Below are 21,756 nucleotides of genomic sequence, written 5' to 3' on the forward strand. Positions count from 1 at the left end.
AGGTAGGAAGTCATAAATGAGAAACCTAACTCATGGGAAATAGACATTTTAATTCAGCCCTTTGGCTTCTGGGATTTAGCCTGTTGTGGTGCAGGTAAGCATGAAAAGGCCTAACCTAATAATGGAGCTTAATTCAAATGAGGCCAGGAAAAACTCCACCATCCAAAGTGATTGTTATCAATGGCGATGAGTTTGGTTGTTCTGACATATTTGATGGGATGTCACTGATTGAACAGCTTAAACATAATTAATTGGATATTTGACAAATTCAATCAACCATCCAACTCGTACTGCTTTGGATTTGAATCTCATTTAGAAACCAAATCAGGATATTGTTCAAATGTAGTTTACCTACCTAACCATCCAAATGAGTTCAGATTCAGTTCAAAATTTGACTGAGGCCAAAAATTGACATCCCAAGGGAGACGCCGGTGTTTTTCTTCCTCAAGCCGTTTTATGACCTCTCTCTCTCTCTCTCTCATACATGCATGCGCATATAGCTAATCATATGCATGCACGGAAAATCTTCTTGTCCAGAAAATATTCTATCACAGTAAGATCATTGTCCTGCAGAACTGAGATCTTTTGTCATACAAAACATCTTGCTCAATTTCATAGGAAAGAATGCTCATATAAAGAAGGAAGCAGAGCAAAAGACAAACGAAAAAAATAGATAATATAAAATATTTGTTTCTTTTTCTATTTAATCTCTTCAGAATTTAAAATTACATTCTTATTTCTGTGGACTCAGCTGTGCATAAGATGATTTAACCATGAAATGTTTAGCATGCCAATATAAGTCAATTGTCCAGAGATGTTTAGTTGGCAACGAGGAATAATGAACAAAAGGTTCATTGCCGAACAGTGGCCCTCCATTTTAATTAGGGCAAACTTTGACTGAATCAGTATCGAGGTCGAGTCAGAAGTGAGTCGCCAGATGTCCCAAGGACTCTAGAATATCAATCTGTATGAAATATAGATGGAGTTTCTCTTCTCCATCTGAATGCAATTACGAGATAGTTATATTCAACCGGTTCCTGGTTGTTACAGTGACAGACAATCCTGATTGTCAATCTCTTGACAGTCAAAAGTACAAAAGTAAGACTAGAATGTAGAGATAAAATTATATGTAAAGTCTCTTTTATCTGAACCGGTGTTTAAAAACTCAGCCAAGTTATTCGAACAGATTTGGTCCTCAACCTGGACCAAAAAATGGAAAAAATAGAACTGACACGATTCCACCAAGTCAGTAAGTCACAGGTTCCTCGTGATTCATGCATATGATGCAAGTGCATATACTAAACAAATATGTGAAATTTATATTAAAATGAAAAGGCTTCCTTCTGCCGCAGATCAATCATATCATTTTCTGAAACCGAATTCTTGCTATATGCATTGCAATCTTTTGACTTAACTAGTTGTTCTTCCATTCTCATTGGGTCGAATAGAAAGGACTGGATCAGGGGATTGGAAAGTAGGCTGGAAGGGAGAGTCCTGGGTGCATGCTACGGCAGATGCAGGATTTGTCTTTTAGTTTCCGCTTCACTAAGGAGAATCCCACCGATTACATTTTACCCCTGCTGCCTCTGTTTTGATTAGCAGCTCTTTTAGCTTTTCCTTTCTGGTTACTTCTATTTTTTGTGTACTTGTTCATAGTGTATTTTTTTCTTATCTTTGTTGAATAAAAAAAATCAGAGTGCTCCTCCAGCAGGTTTGATGTGGAAATGATATTAAATTGTGTGTGTATATATACAATATTAACCATATTATATATAACATATCCATGTCATAGTAACATTTAAGACACTATTATATAATATATACCTTTGTGTATATATTTTATGCACAAACTAAAGTCAAAACCAGGCTTAGTCCTGAGTTGACCCAGTAAATCATAAGTCAATTGACTCAATGTCAGTACTAAGTTATAGGTTTTAAACCTTGATCTGAACAACAAAACTATGTGATAATTAAACTACCGAATCCACTTTCTAGTTTGTTTAACTAGTCCCTAACAATTATTTAACTGTAAAACTGAATTTGTAACTAGCTTTCTCTAGAACCATCTGTATAGTTGTTTGTTAACAGAATTCTTTTGTTGTAAATATATATACATATCTTCACCATTGAAATGAAATGATATGTAACACACTATTATGTGTTTCTACTCTTTCTTTCTGCTTTTCTGTTTCTCTTCTTTCTATACTATTATTCATAGCCTGTGTCAAAGTGACATCATATCAGAGCTTTGAAGAAGCACATCTCTAGACATAAGTTCAGAAGCAAGCATTCCACAAGATCAATCAGCAGTTCATGATTCAACTCTGCACTAGAAAATTATACAATAGCCAAATCCTTCGCTAAGGATTACTACTGCATTTCTCATGGATCAAATTATATTCCTTGGACCAAGGCTGCAAGTCCTTACCTCTATGGCAAATGCAGACTTGACTATGTTACCGGAAAGACTCCACCTCCATCCAAAGAAGATCCCAGCTATGGTGAATGGGAAGCCAATAACAGATTGGTCATGGCATGGCTCCTAAATTCAATGGAGCCCAATATTCAGAGGGTTTTCTATTCCTTTACTTTGCAAACGAAATCTGGTATTCAACTCTCAGAAATCTATGGCAAGAAGCATAACCTAGCTAGGGTATACCAAAAATAAATGTTGGCAATATTGATACCCTTCAACAAAGACTTGAAGAAGATAGAATCTTCAAATTGCTTGCTGGACTGAGCCATGATTTGGAAGCTCTTCAAATTCAGGTATTAATGAGCTATCCTTTACCTTCATTCAATACAATTTGTTCGATGATTCAATTGGAAGAAACTCGGTGAAAGATTATGATCCAAGAAGATCAAAACAAAACCAGTGAAACCCACAATCAAGAATAGGCAGCCTTCAAGATTGACATATTCCTCGAAGCACAATCCAGCAGATTCAAGAAATCGATCAAGGCCTCATCAGAAATGCACTTATTGCAAAAGGCATGGCACACCAAAAATAAATGTCGGCACTTGAATGGCATACCTAAAAAAGGAAAAGGCATTGAAGGAGCAGATAAAGATCTTCTCAATCAAAAAAATTTATCAAAACTTGCGAAGCTTTTTCACCAAGAATGTCAGTCCAATATTGTAATAACAAGGTCACAGCCTTCAGCATCCAATTCCACTGACTTTAATGAGACTACAAGTAAGTCATTTCTCTTATCCATTAATTCCAATTTTGACACATGGATATTAGATAGCGGTCCTACTAAGCATATTACTGGTGACACAAGAAAATTAATACAACTAAAACATGGACACAAATCATATGTCCAAATGGTGGATGGTTCTTTAACAAAAATTATAGGTGTTGGTAAATTCCCACATAATGGCAAATCTGGTCAAAGTAATGTGTTATATGTGAAAGACTTCTCAAACAACTTGCTTTCTATTAGCAAGTTAACTCATTATCAAAATTGTGAAGTTACTTTTTCTACAAAGAGAGCCCCACTAGTGGATTACATAACACAGAAGAAGATTGGTGAGGGGTACAAGTCAGGCGTCCTCTACATCATCAGCTTACAACCTGTCAAAGCTCTCTTTCAACAATGAACAAAGAACTCCATCATTTGTGGCACTGCAGATCTAGCAGGGCATCCACCAAAAGGAGAGTTCTAGTTTTTGGTTTAAAAGTTTGTTGTCAACTTTGTGAGGCATGTGAATATGCCAAGTCAACTAGGTGTTCTTTTCCAACATAAGAAATAAGCAGTAGTGAATGCTTTGAACTAATTCATACTGATGTATGCGACCAGCTCCCATAACTTCCAAGTTGATTTTTTGTTACTTCGTGTTGTTCATTGATGACAAATCAAGGCTGTGCTGGATCTATCTTTTGAAAGGAAGAATGAAATGTTTAGTTACTTTAAATAATTCCATAAGATGATTGAAACAAAAGTTTGCAAAAATATCAAAAAATTCAAATCAGACAATGGTATAGAATTCATGAATTCTATATTTGATGTTTTCTTTATGGAGCATGAAATCTCACCACAAACCACATGTCCAAGCATGGCTCAACAGAATGGCATTTCTGAAAAGCAGAACCGCCATCTTCTAAACATGGTATGCTCTTAATGTTTCACATGAACATTCCTAGTGAGTTCTGGTCAGATGCTATTACTACTACATCTTATATAATTAACAGAGCACCAAGTATATTACTCAACAATTTGAGTCCTTTTGAGATTTTGCATGACAGAAGGCCATCTATTAATAATATAAAAGTATTCGGCTCCACCTGTGTTGTTGATATTCCAAGCAAATTCATAAATAAACTTGAAGGGAGAGATGCCAAATGTGCATTCTTGGGCTATTCAACAACTCAAAAAGTTACAGATACAACTCGAGCTCTAACAAATATTACATATCTCGAGATGTAAAATTCTTCAAAAATGTGCCATATCTCCCACTAAGTCAGAGGGAGAGCATTAGTGGATGATCCCATTACCTACGTCTGAACTGCAAAACATGAACAGTCCGATCATATATTATAGGACACAACAAGAGGTGAATGACATGCCATCACCACCATAGGAGAGCTGTCAACATAGCAGCAGCCAACAACATGAACAGCAGAATGAGGAAATCAATAAACATATTTCTTGCTGATCTTTAACAACCACAACTATAAAGATCAACTAGAGAATTTAAAATGCCAGCAAGATTCAAAGATTTTCACAAGGAAATCCAATCAATAGTCATTGATGAATGACGTACAACTGAACAATTTCTCATAAAAATATCAAGCTTATTTGTCCAAAATATATTCAGTAAGAGAGCCAAAGGACTTCACAAAAGCTAACAATTAGTCAGAATGGCATGCATCCATGGATGTGGAACTACAGACATTAAGAAAAATAAGACGTGGGATGCAATATGCATACCTAGAGGAAAACAAGCAATGGGGTGTCGAGGGACCTACAAAATCAAGTATAACAACCAGGAATAGAGAGACAAATTCAAAGCGAGGGATGTCGCCAAGGGATATACACAAAAAGAAGGAATTGAATTTCATGTGACATTCCCCCTTGTTAACAAGATGAACACAATAAAGACAATTCTGTCAGTAGCTGCTATCAAACGCTGGTCCTTACAATAATTATATGTAAAAAATGTGTTTCTGAATGGAGATTTAGATGAACTGATATATATGGATCTCCCACCTGGAGTTGAAGTGAAGACAGTTCCAAATGCTGCATGCAAACTTAAAAATCTTTATATGGACTGAAACAGTCCCCACACGTACATCACTCCAAACTAAGCAGCAAGCTTATGGAAATTGGATATAAGTAGAGCACTGCAGACCACTCACTATTTACACACATAACAAATCAAGGGACTTGTATAGCAGTTTTCCATGTGGATGATATATTATTAGCATGAGATGATGAAAAATTTATGCAAGCCACCAAACAAATTATAACTGAGAGCTTTGAAATAAAGGATCTTGTAGCTCTACGCTACTTCTTAGAGATAGAAGTAGCTTAGTCCAGAAAAGGAATCTTTATTTGCTAGTGAAAATACTTGCTAGACCTACTAAAGGAAACTGGTATGCTTAATGCAAAAATGGCAGATACACCAATGGAAGTCAATGTGAAGCTATGAAAGGAAACATATCCAGGATCAAGAAAGTTATGGGTGTCCAACTGGAAAACTGAGTTCTTACTTTCAGACATATTATATGCAGTGAATTCACTAGGCAAATTTATGCAAATTCCTAGAAAACATCTATAATCACTGCACTGAATTGTAGGATACCTAAAAGGTACACCAAACAAAAGATCGTCATGAATAGAAGTGGAAATCTGAATGTGATAGGTTATTTAGATGTAGATTGGGTTCGTGGCCCTGACAAAAAATCAATAACAGATTACGGTAGCTTTATTGGCGATAATTTAGTCACACAGAGATGTAAAAACCAACATGTAGTATCAAAATCAAGTGCTAAGGCTGAATATCGTGCAATGTTATTGGACAACTTGTGAGCTACTGTAAATAAAATACATATTGTTTGATATAGGCATTAAGCTGGACAAATGAATGGAATTAAGGTGCGATAATAGAGCTGCTATGTACATCAGTTATAATCTAGTTTTTCATGAAAAGACTAAGCACATCAAAATGGACTGCCATTTTCTTAGAGAAAATATTCAAAAGTATGAAATTCATTAACTTATGTAAAAAGCAATGAACAACTAGCCGATGTTTTCACTAAACCACTATCAAAGGAAAACTACACCAACATAATCAACAAGTTGGGAATTTCAGAAGCAAAGGTTACCAACTTGAGGAAAGTGTTAGTGAGATATCTATGCCTAACAATTATATAACTGCACAACTGCATATGTAACTAGCTTTCTTTAGAACCATTTGTCCAGCTACATTTTAACAGAATTATTCTGCTGTAAGTATATATATACATATCTACACCATTGAAAAGAAATGCTACATAGCTTACCTTTCTGCATTTTTGGTTATTCTACTTCTTTCCATACTTTTCTTCACAGCGTGTATCAAAATGAAATGATGCTTAGCATCCGGTCTTGTCCCATACATGTTCCTATTTTTTGACAATAAATTAAAGGATGTGAGCTTATCTTCTCGAATTTCTTTGATTGAAGAATACCATAGAAAGCCCATCATGTCTGCAAATTTATTTGCACACGTCAATGCAGGTAGCTTTTCTTTGATTTCTGAATAAACAAGGTAAGGAACACTTCTTGGCCTTAGAATCAACCTCAAAATCAAAGGGTAAAGAGAAAATTGATAAGACATTCTAACCTAGACATGCCTCTCTACCAATTGTTTCCATAGAGACAAACACTACATTCAATTTCTTATCAGCAAGGTTTTTCTCCCAGTACTTCTCTACAAGTTCATCCTCTTAAAGAAAATCAAGAACTTTATAAAATGAATTTTAAATAATTATGCTATTTTTTCTATTAAGGGAAATTGTTAGAAGTTTATGGCAGTTTAGCAATTGATATTGGTTTCAGGTTTTTTTTATTATTTTTGTGTATTTAACTCTTGATATATTTTGCACATGGTTGAACCACAACTCAGACCATGAATTGCTAATTACATTTCGGGTGACAATGTGTTTGACATGTACTTTCCATGGGAAGCATCACCTAGAAGATCAGCACTTCACATTCTTCGTTCTAAACAGTTTATATATTATGAGAAATTGAGAGAGAACAATTTCAAGAGGGAAACAAATGTACTGAAATAGGACAAGAAAAAGATACAGTGAAAAAAAAGTCTGACCTAAAGAGGAGAGTAGAAATTCAGCTGAACTTTTTATGTGAACAATCTCCAAAAAACTTGATTGGACTAGCAACTAGGTTCAATTTCCACAATCACTCAAAAAAGCTGAAACAAAAGGATAGAAAAGTACTCTTCATCGTAACCAGTGCCTAAACTAGACGCTAACCAAAACTATTCTCAACTAAAACAAAGCTTCAAAAACATCTGTAAATGCCTAATACTAACCAACCATAACCTAAACGTGGCGCTTAAATAATGTGAGAAATTAGTTGTTCAAGAGAAAAAAATGTTTGTACATTAGTGATTAGAATACCCAATTCCCAAATCAAACTGACACACCCAAATCAAAAGCAGAACAAGAGAAAGAAGGGGAAGAGAGAGTAAGAGGGACATCAACTAATTTTTTTTATGATCAGCAGCCAAATTCACCAGATATGACAGACTACATATGCACAATGCTGAAATAAAATGCATCTGCAAAAGGAAGAAAAATTGAATAGTGAACAAGAAGACACTAGAGATTGGATTGGTTTGTGCCTTTTCTGTTGAACTTCCTTGAACTAACACTTGCAGGAAGTAGAAAACAAGAGCAAAGAAAACAAGGATGTTTCACAAAGTTCACTTCATTGCATTCACCTTACTTCAACCGAAAAAAGGTCTATATAGTGCCATTACATATGAGTATAACTCATAGAAAAAAATCCATAATTAAAGTCCATCATTCTGTGCATTTCTATCCACTATTCATTCATTATTCTCAACATGATACCTCAACTCTTCTTAATGATGACACCACTATTTATAGTTATTCTACTACTGCACAAAACTAGAGACTGCTTGCATGCTCGGATGGACCAAAACAACTATTGCCATCTTCATTATATCGCTATCCTATACTAAAGACACTTGGCAACATGATCACCTACACCATTGACTAACCACATTTCTAAACCAAGAGACTCTTTAACCATAAGGAAAATCACCCTACTTTCCATATGACACTTTCAATCTTTCAACACACACATAAGAATCACTACATTTTTTAACATCTATTTATTTCCCCATTAGCATAATTTGGATGACCCTTTGCTTGCCTCACTAACTCTCATTCGAAACGTCAAACCACATTTCTTCCCCCTTGATGTGAGAACTCAAGTACCTCTTAACATAACAAATGTTTTTAAGAAGCAAGGACTTAGTAAAACTGTCAGCAAATTTGGTCATTTGTGTTGCAGTACTTCACTAAGATTGTACCATTCGGACTGCTATATGAATGAAATGGTGCTTGACTTCAATATGCTTCATCTTTCCATGCAGTATTAAATTCTTTGCTATAGAAAATATAGTTTTGTTATTACAAGAAAAGTTAGTTAGTTGACTTTGCTGATCGCACATTCAAGAATGCACCTCATCCAAATAGCTTGACAAGTTGCAGTATGCAGTTGTAGCTATATACTCTCCTTCAAAAGTTGATAGTGTCATAGAGCCTTGTTTTTTTTTTTAGCTCCAAGACAGTGCACTGCATCCAAGAGTGAATATCTACCTACTTATACTTTTTCTATCTTCCAGTGGACATGTCCAATTACCATCAGAAAAGGCATACTATTAAAATTCTTGACTGCTTTAAACTAAATGTTAGAGTGTGAGGCTCCTTGAATATAGTGCAATATTATTTTTTGTAGTCCAAGATGATGAACTATTGGCTTATGCATAAATTTGAAAACCAATTCAACTGCAAACATACGGTCATGCCAGGAATGAGTCAAATATATTAAGGTGCTCATAATGCTACAGAAATATGTCTCATTTGCTATAACAATTTCAACATCAATTTTAAGTTTCTCACATACATTCATAGGAGTATAACTGCTTCTGCAAGTAACCAAAATAAATTTCTTCAATAGTTCTTGGCACATTTTTCTTGTAAAATAAATATCCTACCATTAGTTTGTTTCGCCTAAAGACCCAAAAAACAATCAAGAAACCTAAAGATGACATCTCAAATTCCTTCATCTTTTTTAGCTTGATCTGATCACATAATTTCTTTCAATAGTGAGTATAAATGATATCATCAACATGCACACACATAAACAATAGCTCATTATTTTCCACTTTTATATATAACGTCAGCTCATTTTTTCTTCAAGGAAAATTATCATAATGAAAATGTGTCCAACCAACTATACCAATCTCGAAGTGCTTGCTTCAAGCCATACTAAGCCTTCTTCAATCAGTATTACTTTCTTTTTCTGACCAACAACATCCATAAGGACAATCACCACTACTTTCCATACACCAATTTCAATCTTTCAATGCGCATAACAATCACTGTTTCTTTAATATTTCTTATTGCCCATTAACACCATTTACGTGATCCTTTGCTTGCCTCATTAGCTCTTATTCAAAACATGAAACCACATTTTCATCTGGCGCCAGGAGAGAGAGGTCTTGCAAAAGAGGTCATTTGAAATGCTTTCAGTTAGTTTTGTTGCCAAAAAAAGTTTTGGCTTCTCTACTGTTGGGTAACAGCGCTAGATCAACTACTTTAGCACTTGAAAAAAAATCACCCAAATTATCCTATAGGGAACAGTGGAAGTAGTGTTTTAGAAGTGTTAATTTTGGAGGCAATGCTAGTGGTATAGTTTTGACACTTTATTAACAAATGTCCAAGCATTCACCGCGGGAGCAACAAAAGATGCCTTGCCAGCATGAGATTCATGTTGGGTGTAGCTTCAAATTAGGTCCAGCTTTGGTGCTGTTTGCATAGCATCAAAGCCTCATTGACACTGTTGCTTGATAATGGAGCTAAGACTCACATCTGTAAAACGCTACAAAGGCTAGTGTCACTGCCTGTTCTTTGTTTTAGTGCCACAGCTACCCTATTTTATTGTAGTGCAAGTGAATGAGTCGTTATGCATGGGTGCCAGGATTATAGTTGTCAAGTTTTAGTTTATTTTCACATATGCATGCATGTGGCAGAAATAGAGAAAAAAGTTAATTGTTGGCTAATAAATTGGCATGCAATACTTACTATTAATAAGTAGCTCTCATACTCATTGGCACTGTTGCTTGATAATAGAGCTAAGACTCGCATCTGTAAAACGCTACAAAGGCTAGTGTCACTGCCTGCTCTTTGTTTTAGCGCCACAGCTACCCTATTTTATTGTAGTGCAAGTGAATGAGTCGTTATGCATGGGTGCCAGGATTATAGTTGTCAAGTTTTAGTTTATTTTCACATATACATGCATGTGGCAGAAATAGAGAAAAAAAAAATTGTTGGCTAATAAATTGGCATGCAATACTTACTATTAATAAGTAGCTCTCATCTATGGCTTCCCATCAAAAAAGTGAATACTCATCCATGAGTGTTAGTTTATTGGGCATCAATATATCATAGGCAGTCTATATTCAAGACATGTCTGTGCTCCTTCACATATATAATTTTTCAAGCATTTTTCAGCGTAGTCATTCAACTGATCTTACTTTTGATATTAGTGAACATTTGTCAACCTAGACATCATTTCATGCCTACATGTGTTATTTGTGTAATAATATTTCAGCACCTAATCATATAACTTTTAGGACTTAATGATCAAACTTTAAGTTAATTTTTAGGGGGCATTCGGATGACATCCTCATATAAGCCCATTTTGTGAAGCCTAGATTTATGAAATCCAAGTTTTTATAGTGTTTTGAAAACTTTATTTATTTGGTTGGATGACACATCCAAAACCTAGTTTTTGAATAATATGAGGGGTGCCAGTTTTTTCATTCCCCTTTATAAAACATAGTTTTGCCAAAAGTGTTCCAACCTCAAACGCAGGTTTGATGGCACCCAAACACTTAAAAACCTAGCTAGTTTTGGAAGCAAAACCAGGTTGTTACCTCTAAAACTTGGAATGACCTGAAAAGTATCTTATCTGCCCAGAAGGGACATTTGAAACATGTAAAAATGTTGGGTTTGTGGTTTAAAACTTACATTCGGCCAGATCTTTGGCCATCTTTCTACTTTTACTGTAAGTTGTGCAAATGGTTTGGCTAGATCACAAAGCAAATCAATCCGTTAGTTTTGAAATCCAGGGAAACGAGCATCAAGGAGGGATAATGGGAAAATGATTGGCTGAAATACAGTACAAGTGGGATGCTGACGATATGTTGAACCATCTGAGTAACTGTTATCTGCTGCTGAAATCCGCTGAGTGCATTCAATTTGTGGACCTTGGCAATGGAGAAGAGCGCTAAGGCGTCTCATCACATCCATTCTTGCAATGGTAAGGGTAGATCAGCGACTAATAGTGTTGCTAAACGCTATTCTTTACGGAATTGTAATCCTTCTGTTAATGTTTTTGAGTCAGCTTGTAGCCCAGCTAGTTTGAAAAGCTTTAGAATTTGGGATGTCCCTTGATGTCTTCTCTGTCTGCATGGCCTGATTGTTTTAAGCTTCAGTGCAGAATTGTGTTTTTTCTAGTTGTTTGTTTTTATTCATCGATTCATTTTGAATAAAAGGGAGGGGGACCCTACACTCCAGCATGTTGCATTGGAGAGGTCAAACAAACAGCCCCTTAAAATCTACCAAAATCAATGGTAGTTCATAAAATTAATGTATCACATGCACACCTAATTATGTGTTTGGATTAAGGTAAGATCATCTTAAAGTATGTTCTGCTGGGTGGCTGGATTAGAAAGAGAGTGAGTGTGTGAGCTTGTCCTGTGTCTAGTCTAATGAGATTCTACATTCTGTTGGTCATTGTAAAAATGATATATATATATAAATTTTCAAATTTTCTATTATAAAATTTTCTATCATAGGATAACATACGGAATAAAGGTTCCATGATCTTATAGTTTGAATTGCATGATGTGTGCTTAAGCTAGTGACCCCACCATAGCCGAACCTTAAATCTGATAACATGTACAATTTCCCCACAAGTATCTGGCAAGACGGCGTCTGATGGAACTCAAGCAGATTGGATCGATCCATGACTATGTACAAGCATTCACGGCAAAGATGCTTGAAATTTCGAGAATGTTTGACGAGGATCGACTATTCCACTTTATGAATGGATTACAATCATGGGCAGGGCAAGAACTTCAACAACAAGATCCTAAAGACTTGAGCAGTGTCCTTGCAGCGGCTGAATGCTTAGTGGATACATCAAGGCACCCAAAATTTGAATATAAGCCCTATAGCTTCAAGAAGTGTGAAACGGCAACCACAATAGTGGTGAGAACAACCGAAGAACTGAACAAGTAAAAAAAAGAAAACAATAATGCAACTGTCCAGAAAAACAATGGTGGAAGTAAACAAGATGACAACAATTATAAGTCTTTTTGACCACCACCAGGATTTGAAGTGTTGGGATTGTAGTAGGAATCACTTTGCATCAAAATGCCCAAACATTGGGATCAACCAAGCCAACTCTTCCAAGCAATCTGCTTATGCTGTGCAGGGTCAAGAGGATGAAGCCCCGCATATGGGAGCACTCCAAATCCTCAGTGCTTTGAAGGAGACCACAAAGGTGACAACAACAATGGCTATAGGACTCATGTACCTAGACATCTTGGTGAATGGAAAGTTCACGACGGTGATGGTGGACATAGGTAAAAATACAACTTTGTCTCGGAAGAGGAGGTAAAGAGATTGGGCCCCACCCTAGAGAAGGGAGAGTTATGCATGAAGATGGTAAACTCGGAGGCGAAGCCCATCCGCCGAGTGGACTGGGATGTGGCAGTGAAGATTGAGAGTTGGTCAGGAAAAGCCAACTTTTTGGTGGCACCGATGGATGATTTGAAGATGATTCTAGGCATGGAGCTACTCAATTTTGGCAAAGATGATCCTGATGCCACATCTGTGAGCCATCGATATTTTGATGAGAAGTCCCCTTGTATGGTTTCAGCACTGGCAGCGAGAAAGGATAAGGGTAAATCTCTGATGTTTTCCACTATCCAGTTGAAGAAGGGCTTGAAGCACAGAGATGAGACATACTTAGTGGCAATTAGGGAAGTGTCTGAAGATTCTCCTAGTTTGGTCCCAGAGGCGCTTATGTCTGTCTTGGAGGAGTTCGTAGAAATGATACCTGTCGAACTCCCTAGATGACTACCACCTCAAGTGAAGTGGACCATGCTATCGAATTGGTCCCCGGTGCAAAACCACCTGCCATGGTGCCTTACCGGATGAAACTAGCAGGAGTAGATGGAGTTAGCCAAAGCCTTCTTACACAAGGCGGCCAAGAAGATGAAGAAGTGGGCTGACAAAAAGCGACGTCTTATAGAGTTCAGAATAAGAGATAAAGTAATTGTGAAGCTGTACCCAAACTGTACAGAAATCTTTCATGGGAGATACCATGCCTAATATGAAAGTATGAAGGACTGTTCACCATAATCAAGAAAATCGTCAAGCTGGCGTACAAGTTAGATCAACCATTAGACTTCAAAGTACATCCCGTGTTCAATGTTTGCAACCTGAAGCCTTTTTGTGCCAATGGAGAAGACGCAGAGATGAGCACACCACAGCAGGTGCCGATCCTATAGAAAGCACCATTATCAACAAAGTAAGTGGTAGACCGACAAATGGAGTAGATTCTTCAGCACAAAATCAACTATCTTGAAGAGCTAAAGAAGTAATTAGTAAAGTGGGTGGGCAAGGAGCAGCTGACATAGGAATACACCTTCCAATTAAAGCAAACGTTCGAAAAAGACTCGGACTACCATGCAGCAGTTGGTGCCGAGGACGACACATGATTTGAAGGAGAGCCTGTTCCCCTATGTCCGAATCTATATTTGCTTACTTTCCTTTTTGCTTACAATGACTTTGGCTTATGCTTTTGTTTACTTGTAACAGAGCACCCTCCCACCTATCCCAAGTGCATGTTGAGGATTATGTGTTTGGGGTGGTCGGCATTTGAATCCTGTAAGAGACCTCGGCCATCCTATGTAAGTAAAGTTGTGGTTTCTTTCCAAACCTCTTTGCTTTCAATGAAATGTATGCCCATTGCAAGAGCATCCCTCCATTTCCTTGCAATCTTTGATTTCTACGCACCCTCGCTATTCTCAAGTCTTACGCATACTCTTGAGCCCCTTTAGGCTTATGGTGAAAGAGCTATCGCCGGGCCACACGGGCCAAAGAAAGTGAGCCTGTGACATATATAGTCCATCTATTTGATGTGGTTCATCGTTTGCGTGTAAGATGTAAGATGTGAACATAACTTCTGGCTTTAAAACTTTTTAAACTTCTACCAAAAGGTCAAACCAAAGTGTCTCTATCTTAATTCTGGTCGTCATTATGATCTAAAAGGGTCACTCGAAATAAGAAATGAAAAGCAAAGGATTAAACGAGCCTCTAATGTTCAAGCAGTGTTGTGTTTCAAACTGACTATAGAGGAAAAAGGAAAGCAAACCCAATGTAGAAATATTGGGTACATGAACAGGGCAAAGAGGAAGCTCAACCTTAAAGAAACCATACTGTTTGTTTCCATTCAGTCCACAAGGATATTGATGGTTTCCAGAAAAGAACTATAGACAACCATGTCAAATTCATCCTATTCTAAGGAAAATTATCAATATTCTATCTTGAAGTGAAACGAGCGTGACTTAGAAGGCGATAAAAGTTTCAACTTTGAGAACAAATTTTATTTGTCATTTACCCTTCGAATAGTTATGCAGAAAACTATTATGTGGGGGAGGCATACTTACCAATAATGATCTCGTGCTTTTTCTGCTAACCACAAAACTGTAGATGAAGTAATTGTCAAAAAATGTGCATCATATAAACATATGAAGAGAATAGCATATAAGAGAAAGTAAATAATTAATTCATATATCACGATAACCGTACCTTTTACTTGGTAAAACATTGATGCTCATCGGATGTATAAAATATAAACAATTTCCAAGGAAAATCTCAAGTTCTATCATGTACCTAAAGCTTATTTTTTGAATGCAAGGTAGTTTATTGCATTTCCTTAGCAGTACTTTCGAAGGCGCATGCAAGGTGAATGGCTGTTTATGTTCATGTCGATTTAATAAATTACCGAACAGATCAACTAACATGGAAGGTGATTTTTTCAACACGACATAAAATGAGATGTCAGTGAAACAAACACCTACCACCAGTAGCTACACGTTGGCTGGTGTGAAAACTGCCGACACCAGCCCTTCAAAACTTCTACACTTCTACCATATTGAAGCTGGAACCAGGTTCAGCCACATACAGTGCCCATGTCCGACCTCAATTGGTGTCTCAAGTGCCCCTCAATCAGGTGCGGAGGGTGATGTGGGCTCCGTGTGAGCAGCTTAAAAACCTTTATATTTTTATATTGATATTTTTTGAGCAAATTATTGATGCCTCTTAAATATTAAAAATCTTTTACCTAATGCCCTTTAGCTAGAATTTTTTGCCACCACTCCTACCTTTGACCCAAAATTTTAGGCTTCACTGCTACCTACCACCATTCCACCCCAGGTTCAAACATACATATAGGCCTAGGGATTGGGCCAGCCTGGCCTGATAAGTGGTCGGGGCTTGGACCATGCCACAGCTCATGACTATGGCCCGTGCTCGGCCGGACCCCTAAAACCTGACCTGGGGCCTGGCCCAACCCTGTTAAAATTAAAAAATATATTATTGAATATAAAATAAAATATACATATAATTAATAGTAATAATATATATATAATTATATATAAACAATAAAAATAACATTAACAGTAACTTATCGAACCAAATCAACAACTTATCGAGTCGGCCTGGTACCAAGTTAGGGCAGTTAATGGGTACCCCTTGGGTTCCAAGCCAGATGCTCAGCCTTACATACATGCTCAGGCGCACCACATATAAATGCTTAATAAATTACTGAAGGAACATGCAAGGTGAATTCCGTGAATAATTGCTGTGTAACATATAATATAAGATGATGCTGGTGGAGTATCACATCATGCCACGTCCAGTTACGGATCTCTACGTTTGGTAGGCACTTATCCTTTTGCAGTATGAGTTGCCTGCGCTTCCTTTTGACCGCTCTTGCAATTACAGAGCACCGGCGCAGTACATTCCCTTCCAAACAAACGAGTCCCTGCACCATCTCGCTCCTGTCCCTCTCATACTACCAGGTTTTAGTACTCATGTGAGCCCACTTAATGAATGAAATGGATCACAAAATCTGTATATATTCCATAAAAAAAATGTGAAAAGAGACGCTAGTAAATGTGCGAAATGGGAAATATAACCCCTTGAAAACTTCACCACCCTGGTGCAGAAAGGTACAAAAATTTATGACTGATTCTGCTTCCTCAGAGCTCCACTGGACATCCACAGGCAGTTTCAATGACTTCAGAGAATGCCCACTTCTTCAGATGACTTCCCAGTTCTCTGCTTAACGTTGCCGTCAGCTCGTTCCTATCTACCACCTTCATAGCTGTGAGTTCCTTCTCTTGCTTTTGTTGTGTTGGGCAATTTCAGGAAGGATTTCTGGTGAGGATACTGCAACTGGGAAGCCGAGGCTCCTTTGGCTGAGGAAAAAGGAAAGTATGGGCCACCATTCTTGCTGCAGCAAGCAGAAAGTCAGGAGGGGACTTTGGTCACCTGAAGAAGATGAAAAGCTCATCAATTACATCACCACCTATGGTCTTGGCTGCTGGAGTTCTGTACCAAAGCAAGCAGGTGCATGCCCTAGAATCTCTCCCTCCCTCTCTCTCCCTCTCTCTCCCTCTTTCTCTTTGTCTCTCGGGCCACCGTCGGGTGGATGTTTTAGCGGCTCTTCAGTTTGGTTGGTTTATTTGTCTGACACATCTTTCGATATGCATGTGCCAGGCCTTCAAAGATGTGGCAAGAGTTGTAGGTTGAGATGGATTAATTACCTCAGGCCTGACCTGAAACGAGGAAACTTCTCCCTCCAGGAAGAGTCTCTCATCATTGAGCTCCACAGAACACTTGGAAATAGGTTATCTTTCATATGGTCTATGGGTTTCATATTGTCTTTAATATACAATTATCGTTTACCTTCCTGCTCTTCTTTTTGTATTTTGCTCTTCAACATTCATCAAAATAAAATCACTGGTCTTCTTCTTGATCTTTTGATTTTTCCTTTCATCTTTTCCTTCTACTTTTCCCAGATGGGCACAGATAGCTAGGCATCTTCCTGGAAGAACGGACAATGAGGTGAAAAACTTCTGGAACTCTTCCATAAAGAAAAAGCTAATCGCAGATGGCGCAGATTTGGCAAGAAATGACAAATTAAAATCTATTGTTGACAGTTCTAGTGAGATACTATCCATGGATATGAAATCCTCGACTCCACTTGTTCCTTACCCTCATGAGATTGCAATTCCTATATCTCATGCGTGTCCACCTCAAGATAAAGATCTTCTCAGTCCAAAGGAAAAGAATGCCAACCTCAATGCAGAATGGGTAGTTGCACCGTCAGAATGGTCTTTTGATTATCCAAGTCACATGCCAAGCATCTATGATATTCATGATGGTGGATTTCCCTCTTACTGCTTCCAAAGCAATAAACTGGAAGCAATTGGTGCCTCCTTTGATCAGTCATCCAGTTCATCTAGTTCCACTCTAATGCCAAAATTATGTGATATCATAGACATGGCCGAATATAACACCACAAGAAGCCAGAACAAAGGTATCGAAGACGTAGTCAATGCCTCATACTTCGCATCTTCATCATATCATCATGTCGGTGGACCAAACGAGGCTCTGGATGGCATGCTATGTCTTGATTCCATGACTTCATCACCTCTGTCAGAACATCTTCATCTCAGTACCAGCTTACCTTCAAACTGGGAACTGAAATATTCGTAGTTTTTATTTTCTTAGGGTAGCATCTGTGCTCATGAGTAAGCATTTGTTATGGTTAATTAAGATCTATTATTCAGTACAGTACATATTAGAAGTTGGAATTGGTTGGCTATATGAAGACGAGCTGCATTAAATGTTACTCAAAGTTGCAAGTGTAGCAATTTGCACGTGAGTGTGGATATGATTACAATCGTGGCATAATAGAGCTGCTAGATTACAGCCATAGATGGAATGTGGTAAGGTGCAACAAGTCCACTGAATCAACTTGATGGGTCCTTGATTCTGCCCATCCAATGATGATGAGGCTGGTGTAAAAATAAAGGAAAGCAGGGTCTCGCAGATAAGGAAGCTTGTGGCTTACACATCAGAGCCAGAGGGTTTCTAGTACTTTGATCATTAAGGATCTAAGCGTGCAGTTCCATGCATGCGTTCCACAATTCTTGTGGCTATCCTATATATGCACTCATGCTCCCTCTGCTAGTCATCAGTATTATGTATAGAATAACTGCACTACCTAGAAAGCAAACTCTTTCTAGATTGCGCTTTACTTCTCTACTTTTGCTGGCTTCATGTATGGATCTCACTGTTCTTTATTACTGCAGCTTTATTATTTTATTTGTTGTGGACTATTTTCCGAATTCCGTTAAATGTGACGGATGTCGAGTGAACCTGACGTTTCTGTGTATAACCTCACTTAAGCTTAATCAGAGTCTGCGATTGCAGTCTGCAATGGCAGTCCTTAATTAGTAACCGTTTGGAGCAAGATATCCACCATATATAAATCATAACATACTAGAATCATCATCCAGTGGAAATAAGAACTACACAAGTGGAAACCTTAATGAGACTGGGACCCATCTGCTAAGGCACCAGGTGAAAGTCTGACGGATGGGGTAAATTAAAACTGCAGAAAAAGGAAAGGTTTTGCAACGGAACTCCGTGAAAGGCGATATGAAACTCGATTAACCTGCATTCTTCCTGTAAATATTGATGTGTGCATTTCAACCAAATGTTAGTTGTTAGATTCAACAGCATTTGTGGTCCTGTCCTTCAATGTATATAAGAAGCGAGTTTGCTAAATGTGATATATTTTCATATAGTTGGATCAAAGTGATCCAAGGACATTGATTCTCTTTTGCCATATTTTTGACGTAATTACTCGAGGGCATACATATTGAACTCCAAAGTTAAGCATGGAAAACACTGAAGTAATTGATGAAAGACAATTTTACATGTTTGATATGAATCACAGCAATGATAATCAAATCTTAGAAGTTATTTTCCATATGTCTGACATGACCAACAACGATAAACAATGTTAATTGAAGCTTAGAACTTTCGTGCAGGAGGAGACTCTCTCTCTCTCTCTCTCTCTCTCTCTCTCTCTCTCTCTCTCTCTCTACAGTTCTTACTTTTTTTTTCATATTTGGTGACGATTTATCTATGAGATTTCATTTTCGTAGTTTCTAGATTGTCGTCAATGAATGAGGGGTGGAGAAAAGTGTATGCCCCATAGAGCCCACTTAAAACCATATTTTTAATGATTGGGTCTACGTAGATTTGCATCCAATTATATGGCTCAGCTCCATGAGACCCGAGTCACTACCCCACGGCTAACTGAAAAGTTGTTACCTATCAATTTAATGCCCCATAGACTAAAATTTTTGGCTCCATCCCTTGTAATTGTTTTTTTGAGGGTTGAGTCAGCCCTTTGGTTTTCTCCTTTTTGTGAAGTTTAGCATGTGTATGGTGCTAACATTTCGTTTTATAGCTGATTTTGTTTAAAAAAGGTAGGGGGCTTAAGCCCAGCAACCTGTTACTGCTAAGGACACTAATGATCTTGAGGTTTTGAAATCAATATCTAGGAAGTGACCGTTTCTGTTTAAAAGAAAAAAGGAAACAGTCACCAAGACAACCATTATGATCTAGTTATGGTCGTAGTTTTACAAGGAAAATTTATCAAATTCAAATTTGGTAACCGATCAAAAAGTAGAGGCTATTTTCTGTCCGAACAGGATCTGGTTAGAGGCCAATGTACAGGGATGCGGAAATCTATAAGGACTTTAGTAGATCAATCAAGAGATACAAATGAATGTAATATATTATTGATTGACATATAATATCTCTATTTACAACTACAGCGAACAAAAATACACAAGATTTGGATATATTATTCACGGATAATATCTCTACTTACAACTACAACAAACAAGATAGATTTTTAAGAAAAAAAGTTAACATTTCTAGTTATATTAATTTCTTAGAACTGTAATTTTCCAACTTTCAACCTCTTGAGTCATGCTTAGATTAATTGACTCATTTTAAGAAGTAAATACACTGTCACGCAAAATTAAGCTGCAAGCTGGCAATTAGATTCATCCCTGATCACATAGAGTCAATCAGTAAGAGAAAATCTTCCATCATTGAACTTTCTAACTCAACCGCTTGAGCCATGCTTAAATTAACCGACTCATTTTATGAAGTAAATACACTGTTGCACAAAATTAAGCTGCAAGCTAGCAATCAGATTCATCCCTGATCACATAGAGCCAATCAGCAAGAGAAAATCTTCCATCATTGAACTTAAACCCTTCGTTTGAATTCACACTAACAAACATACATCCTTTTGATAGTGTACTCAGTGGAGTCTGATCCATACTTAATAGCCATTCATGTAATTTTATGTTTTGAGGATTTGCCCTAAACCCCATGTATACAAGGCGGTGGTTTCTTGTATTCTTGATTTTATTCTGTGGTAGTAAATACTCTATACGGCCATAGACGTAGGAGAACCCTGTCTCCAAACCAAGTAAAGTCCTTGTGTGAAAACTTCTTCAGCTTTCTTTTGATGTTGTAAGAGAGAGAGAGAGAGAGAGAGAGAGAGAGAGAGAGAGCCTCATTCCTAACAATTACACCGTATGGAAGAGAAATTGTAATGCTCTTTTGTCAGTTATTCCTATATCTTCTCTTTGTAAGGACACCTCTTGTCATTTCAGATGAAGAAAAATGAGTTTCCTTGAAAAAATTAATCTCAGGGAGTAATTATGAAGCTGAAACAAAGGCAGACATGAATTTCTTTACAGCTATAATGTATAGTTGAATGTGTCCATCGGCATCGCCCATCATAAGGTAGGTATGAAATGGAAACAAGAATTTAAAATTTTCAATTGATTGCTTTTAAGCCGAATGTTTCAATCTTTCCAAATGACAAAATGTCATGAAATGCAACTATGACTGGTTTATTAATTAACCACACTAAAACACATAATAAAAAATGAACAATTTATTGCTACTACTGAGGGTGTGCGTGGATGATAGTACTTAAAACCATTTTTTGAATGAAAAACACCATTTTTACATCAAAATGGCATTTAAGACATGTTTGGTGTTCAATAAGACTAAGTTTGTAAAAATCCCAGTCTTAACAAACTGATACTTTCGAAAGGGAGTGACTAACCTGCCTCCCTCATGTTTTTACAAAAAGGCCAACTTGGGTATGTGATGAACCCATGTATAGACCATGTTTAAAAAGCATATTGAAAAGCCAGCTTTTAACAAAAACTGATTTTTACAAAACTATTTTCTTTGAAGGCGTTATCTAAACACTGAGTAAGGTTCTTGGGCCAAGTACT

General features: G+C 37.3%; 1 protein-coding gene across 1 annotated transcript; it reads left to right on the forward strand.

The window, feature by feature from the left end:
* Positions 1-16,579: 16,579 nt before the first annotated feature.
* LOC116257345 (transcription factor MYB26-like) lies at positions 16,580-18,739 on the forward strand. The gene is made up of 3 exons (XM_031633982.2): positions 16,580-16,975; positions 17,126-17,255; positions 17,428-18,739. Exons 1-3 carry the CDS (start codon positions 16,843-16,845, stop codon positions 18,125-18,127), a joined length of 963 nt encoding a protein of 320 aa, XP_031489842.1. The 5' UTR covers positions 16,580-16,842; the 3' UTR covers positions 18,128-18,739.
* The last annotated feature ends 3,017 nt before the right edge of the window (positions 18,740-21,756 follow it).

Source organism: Nymphaea colorata, chromosome 7, assembly GCF_008831285.2.
Source record: "Nymphaea colorata isolate Beijing-Zhang1983 chromosome 7, ASM883128v2, whole genome shotgun sequence".
Taxonomy (NCBI): domain Eukaryota; kingdom Viridiplantae; phylum Streptophyta; class Magnoliopsida; order Nymphaeales; family Nymphaeaceae; genus Nymphaea; species Nymphaea colorata.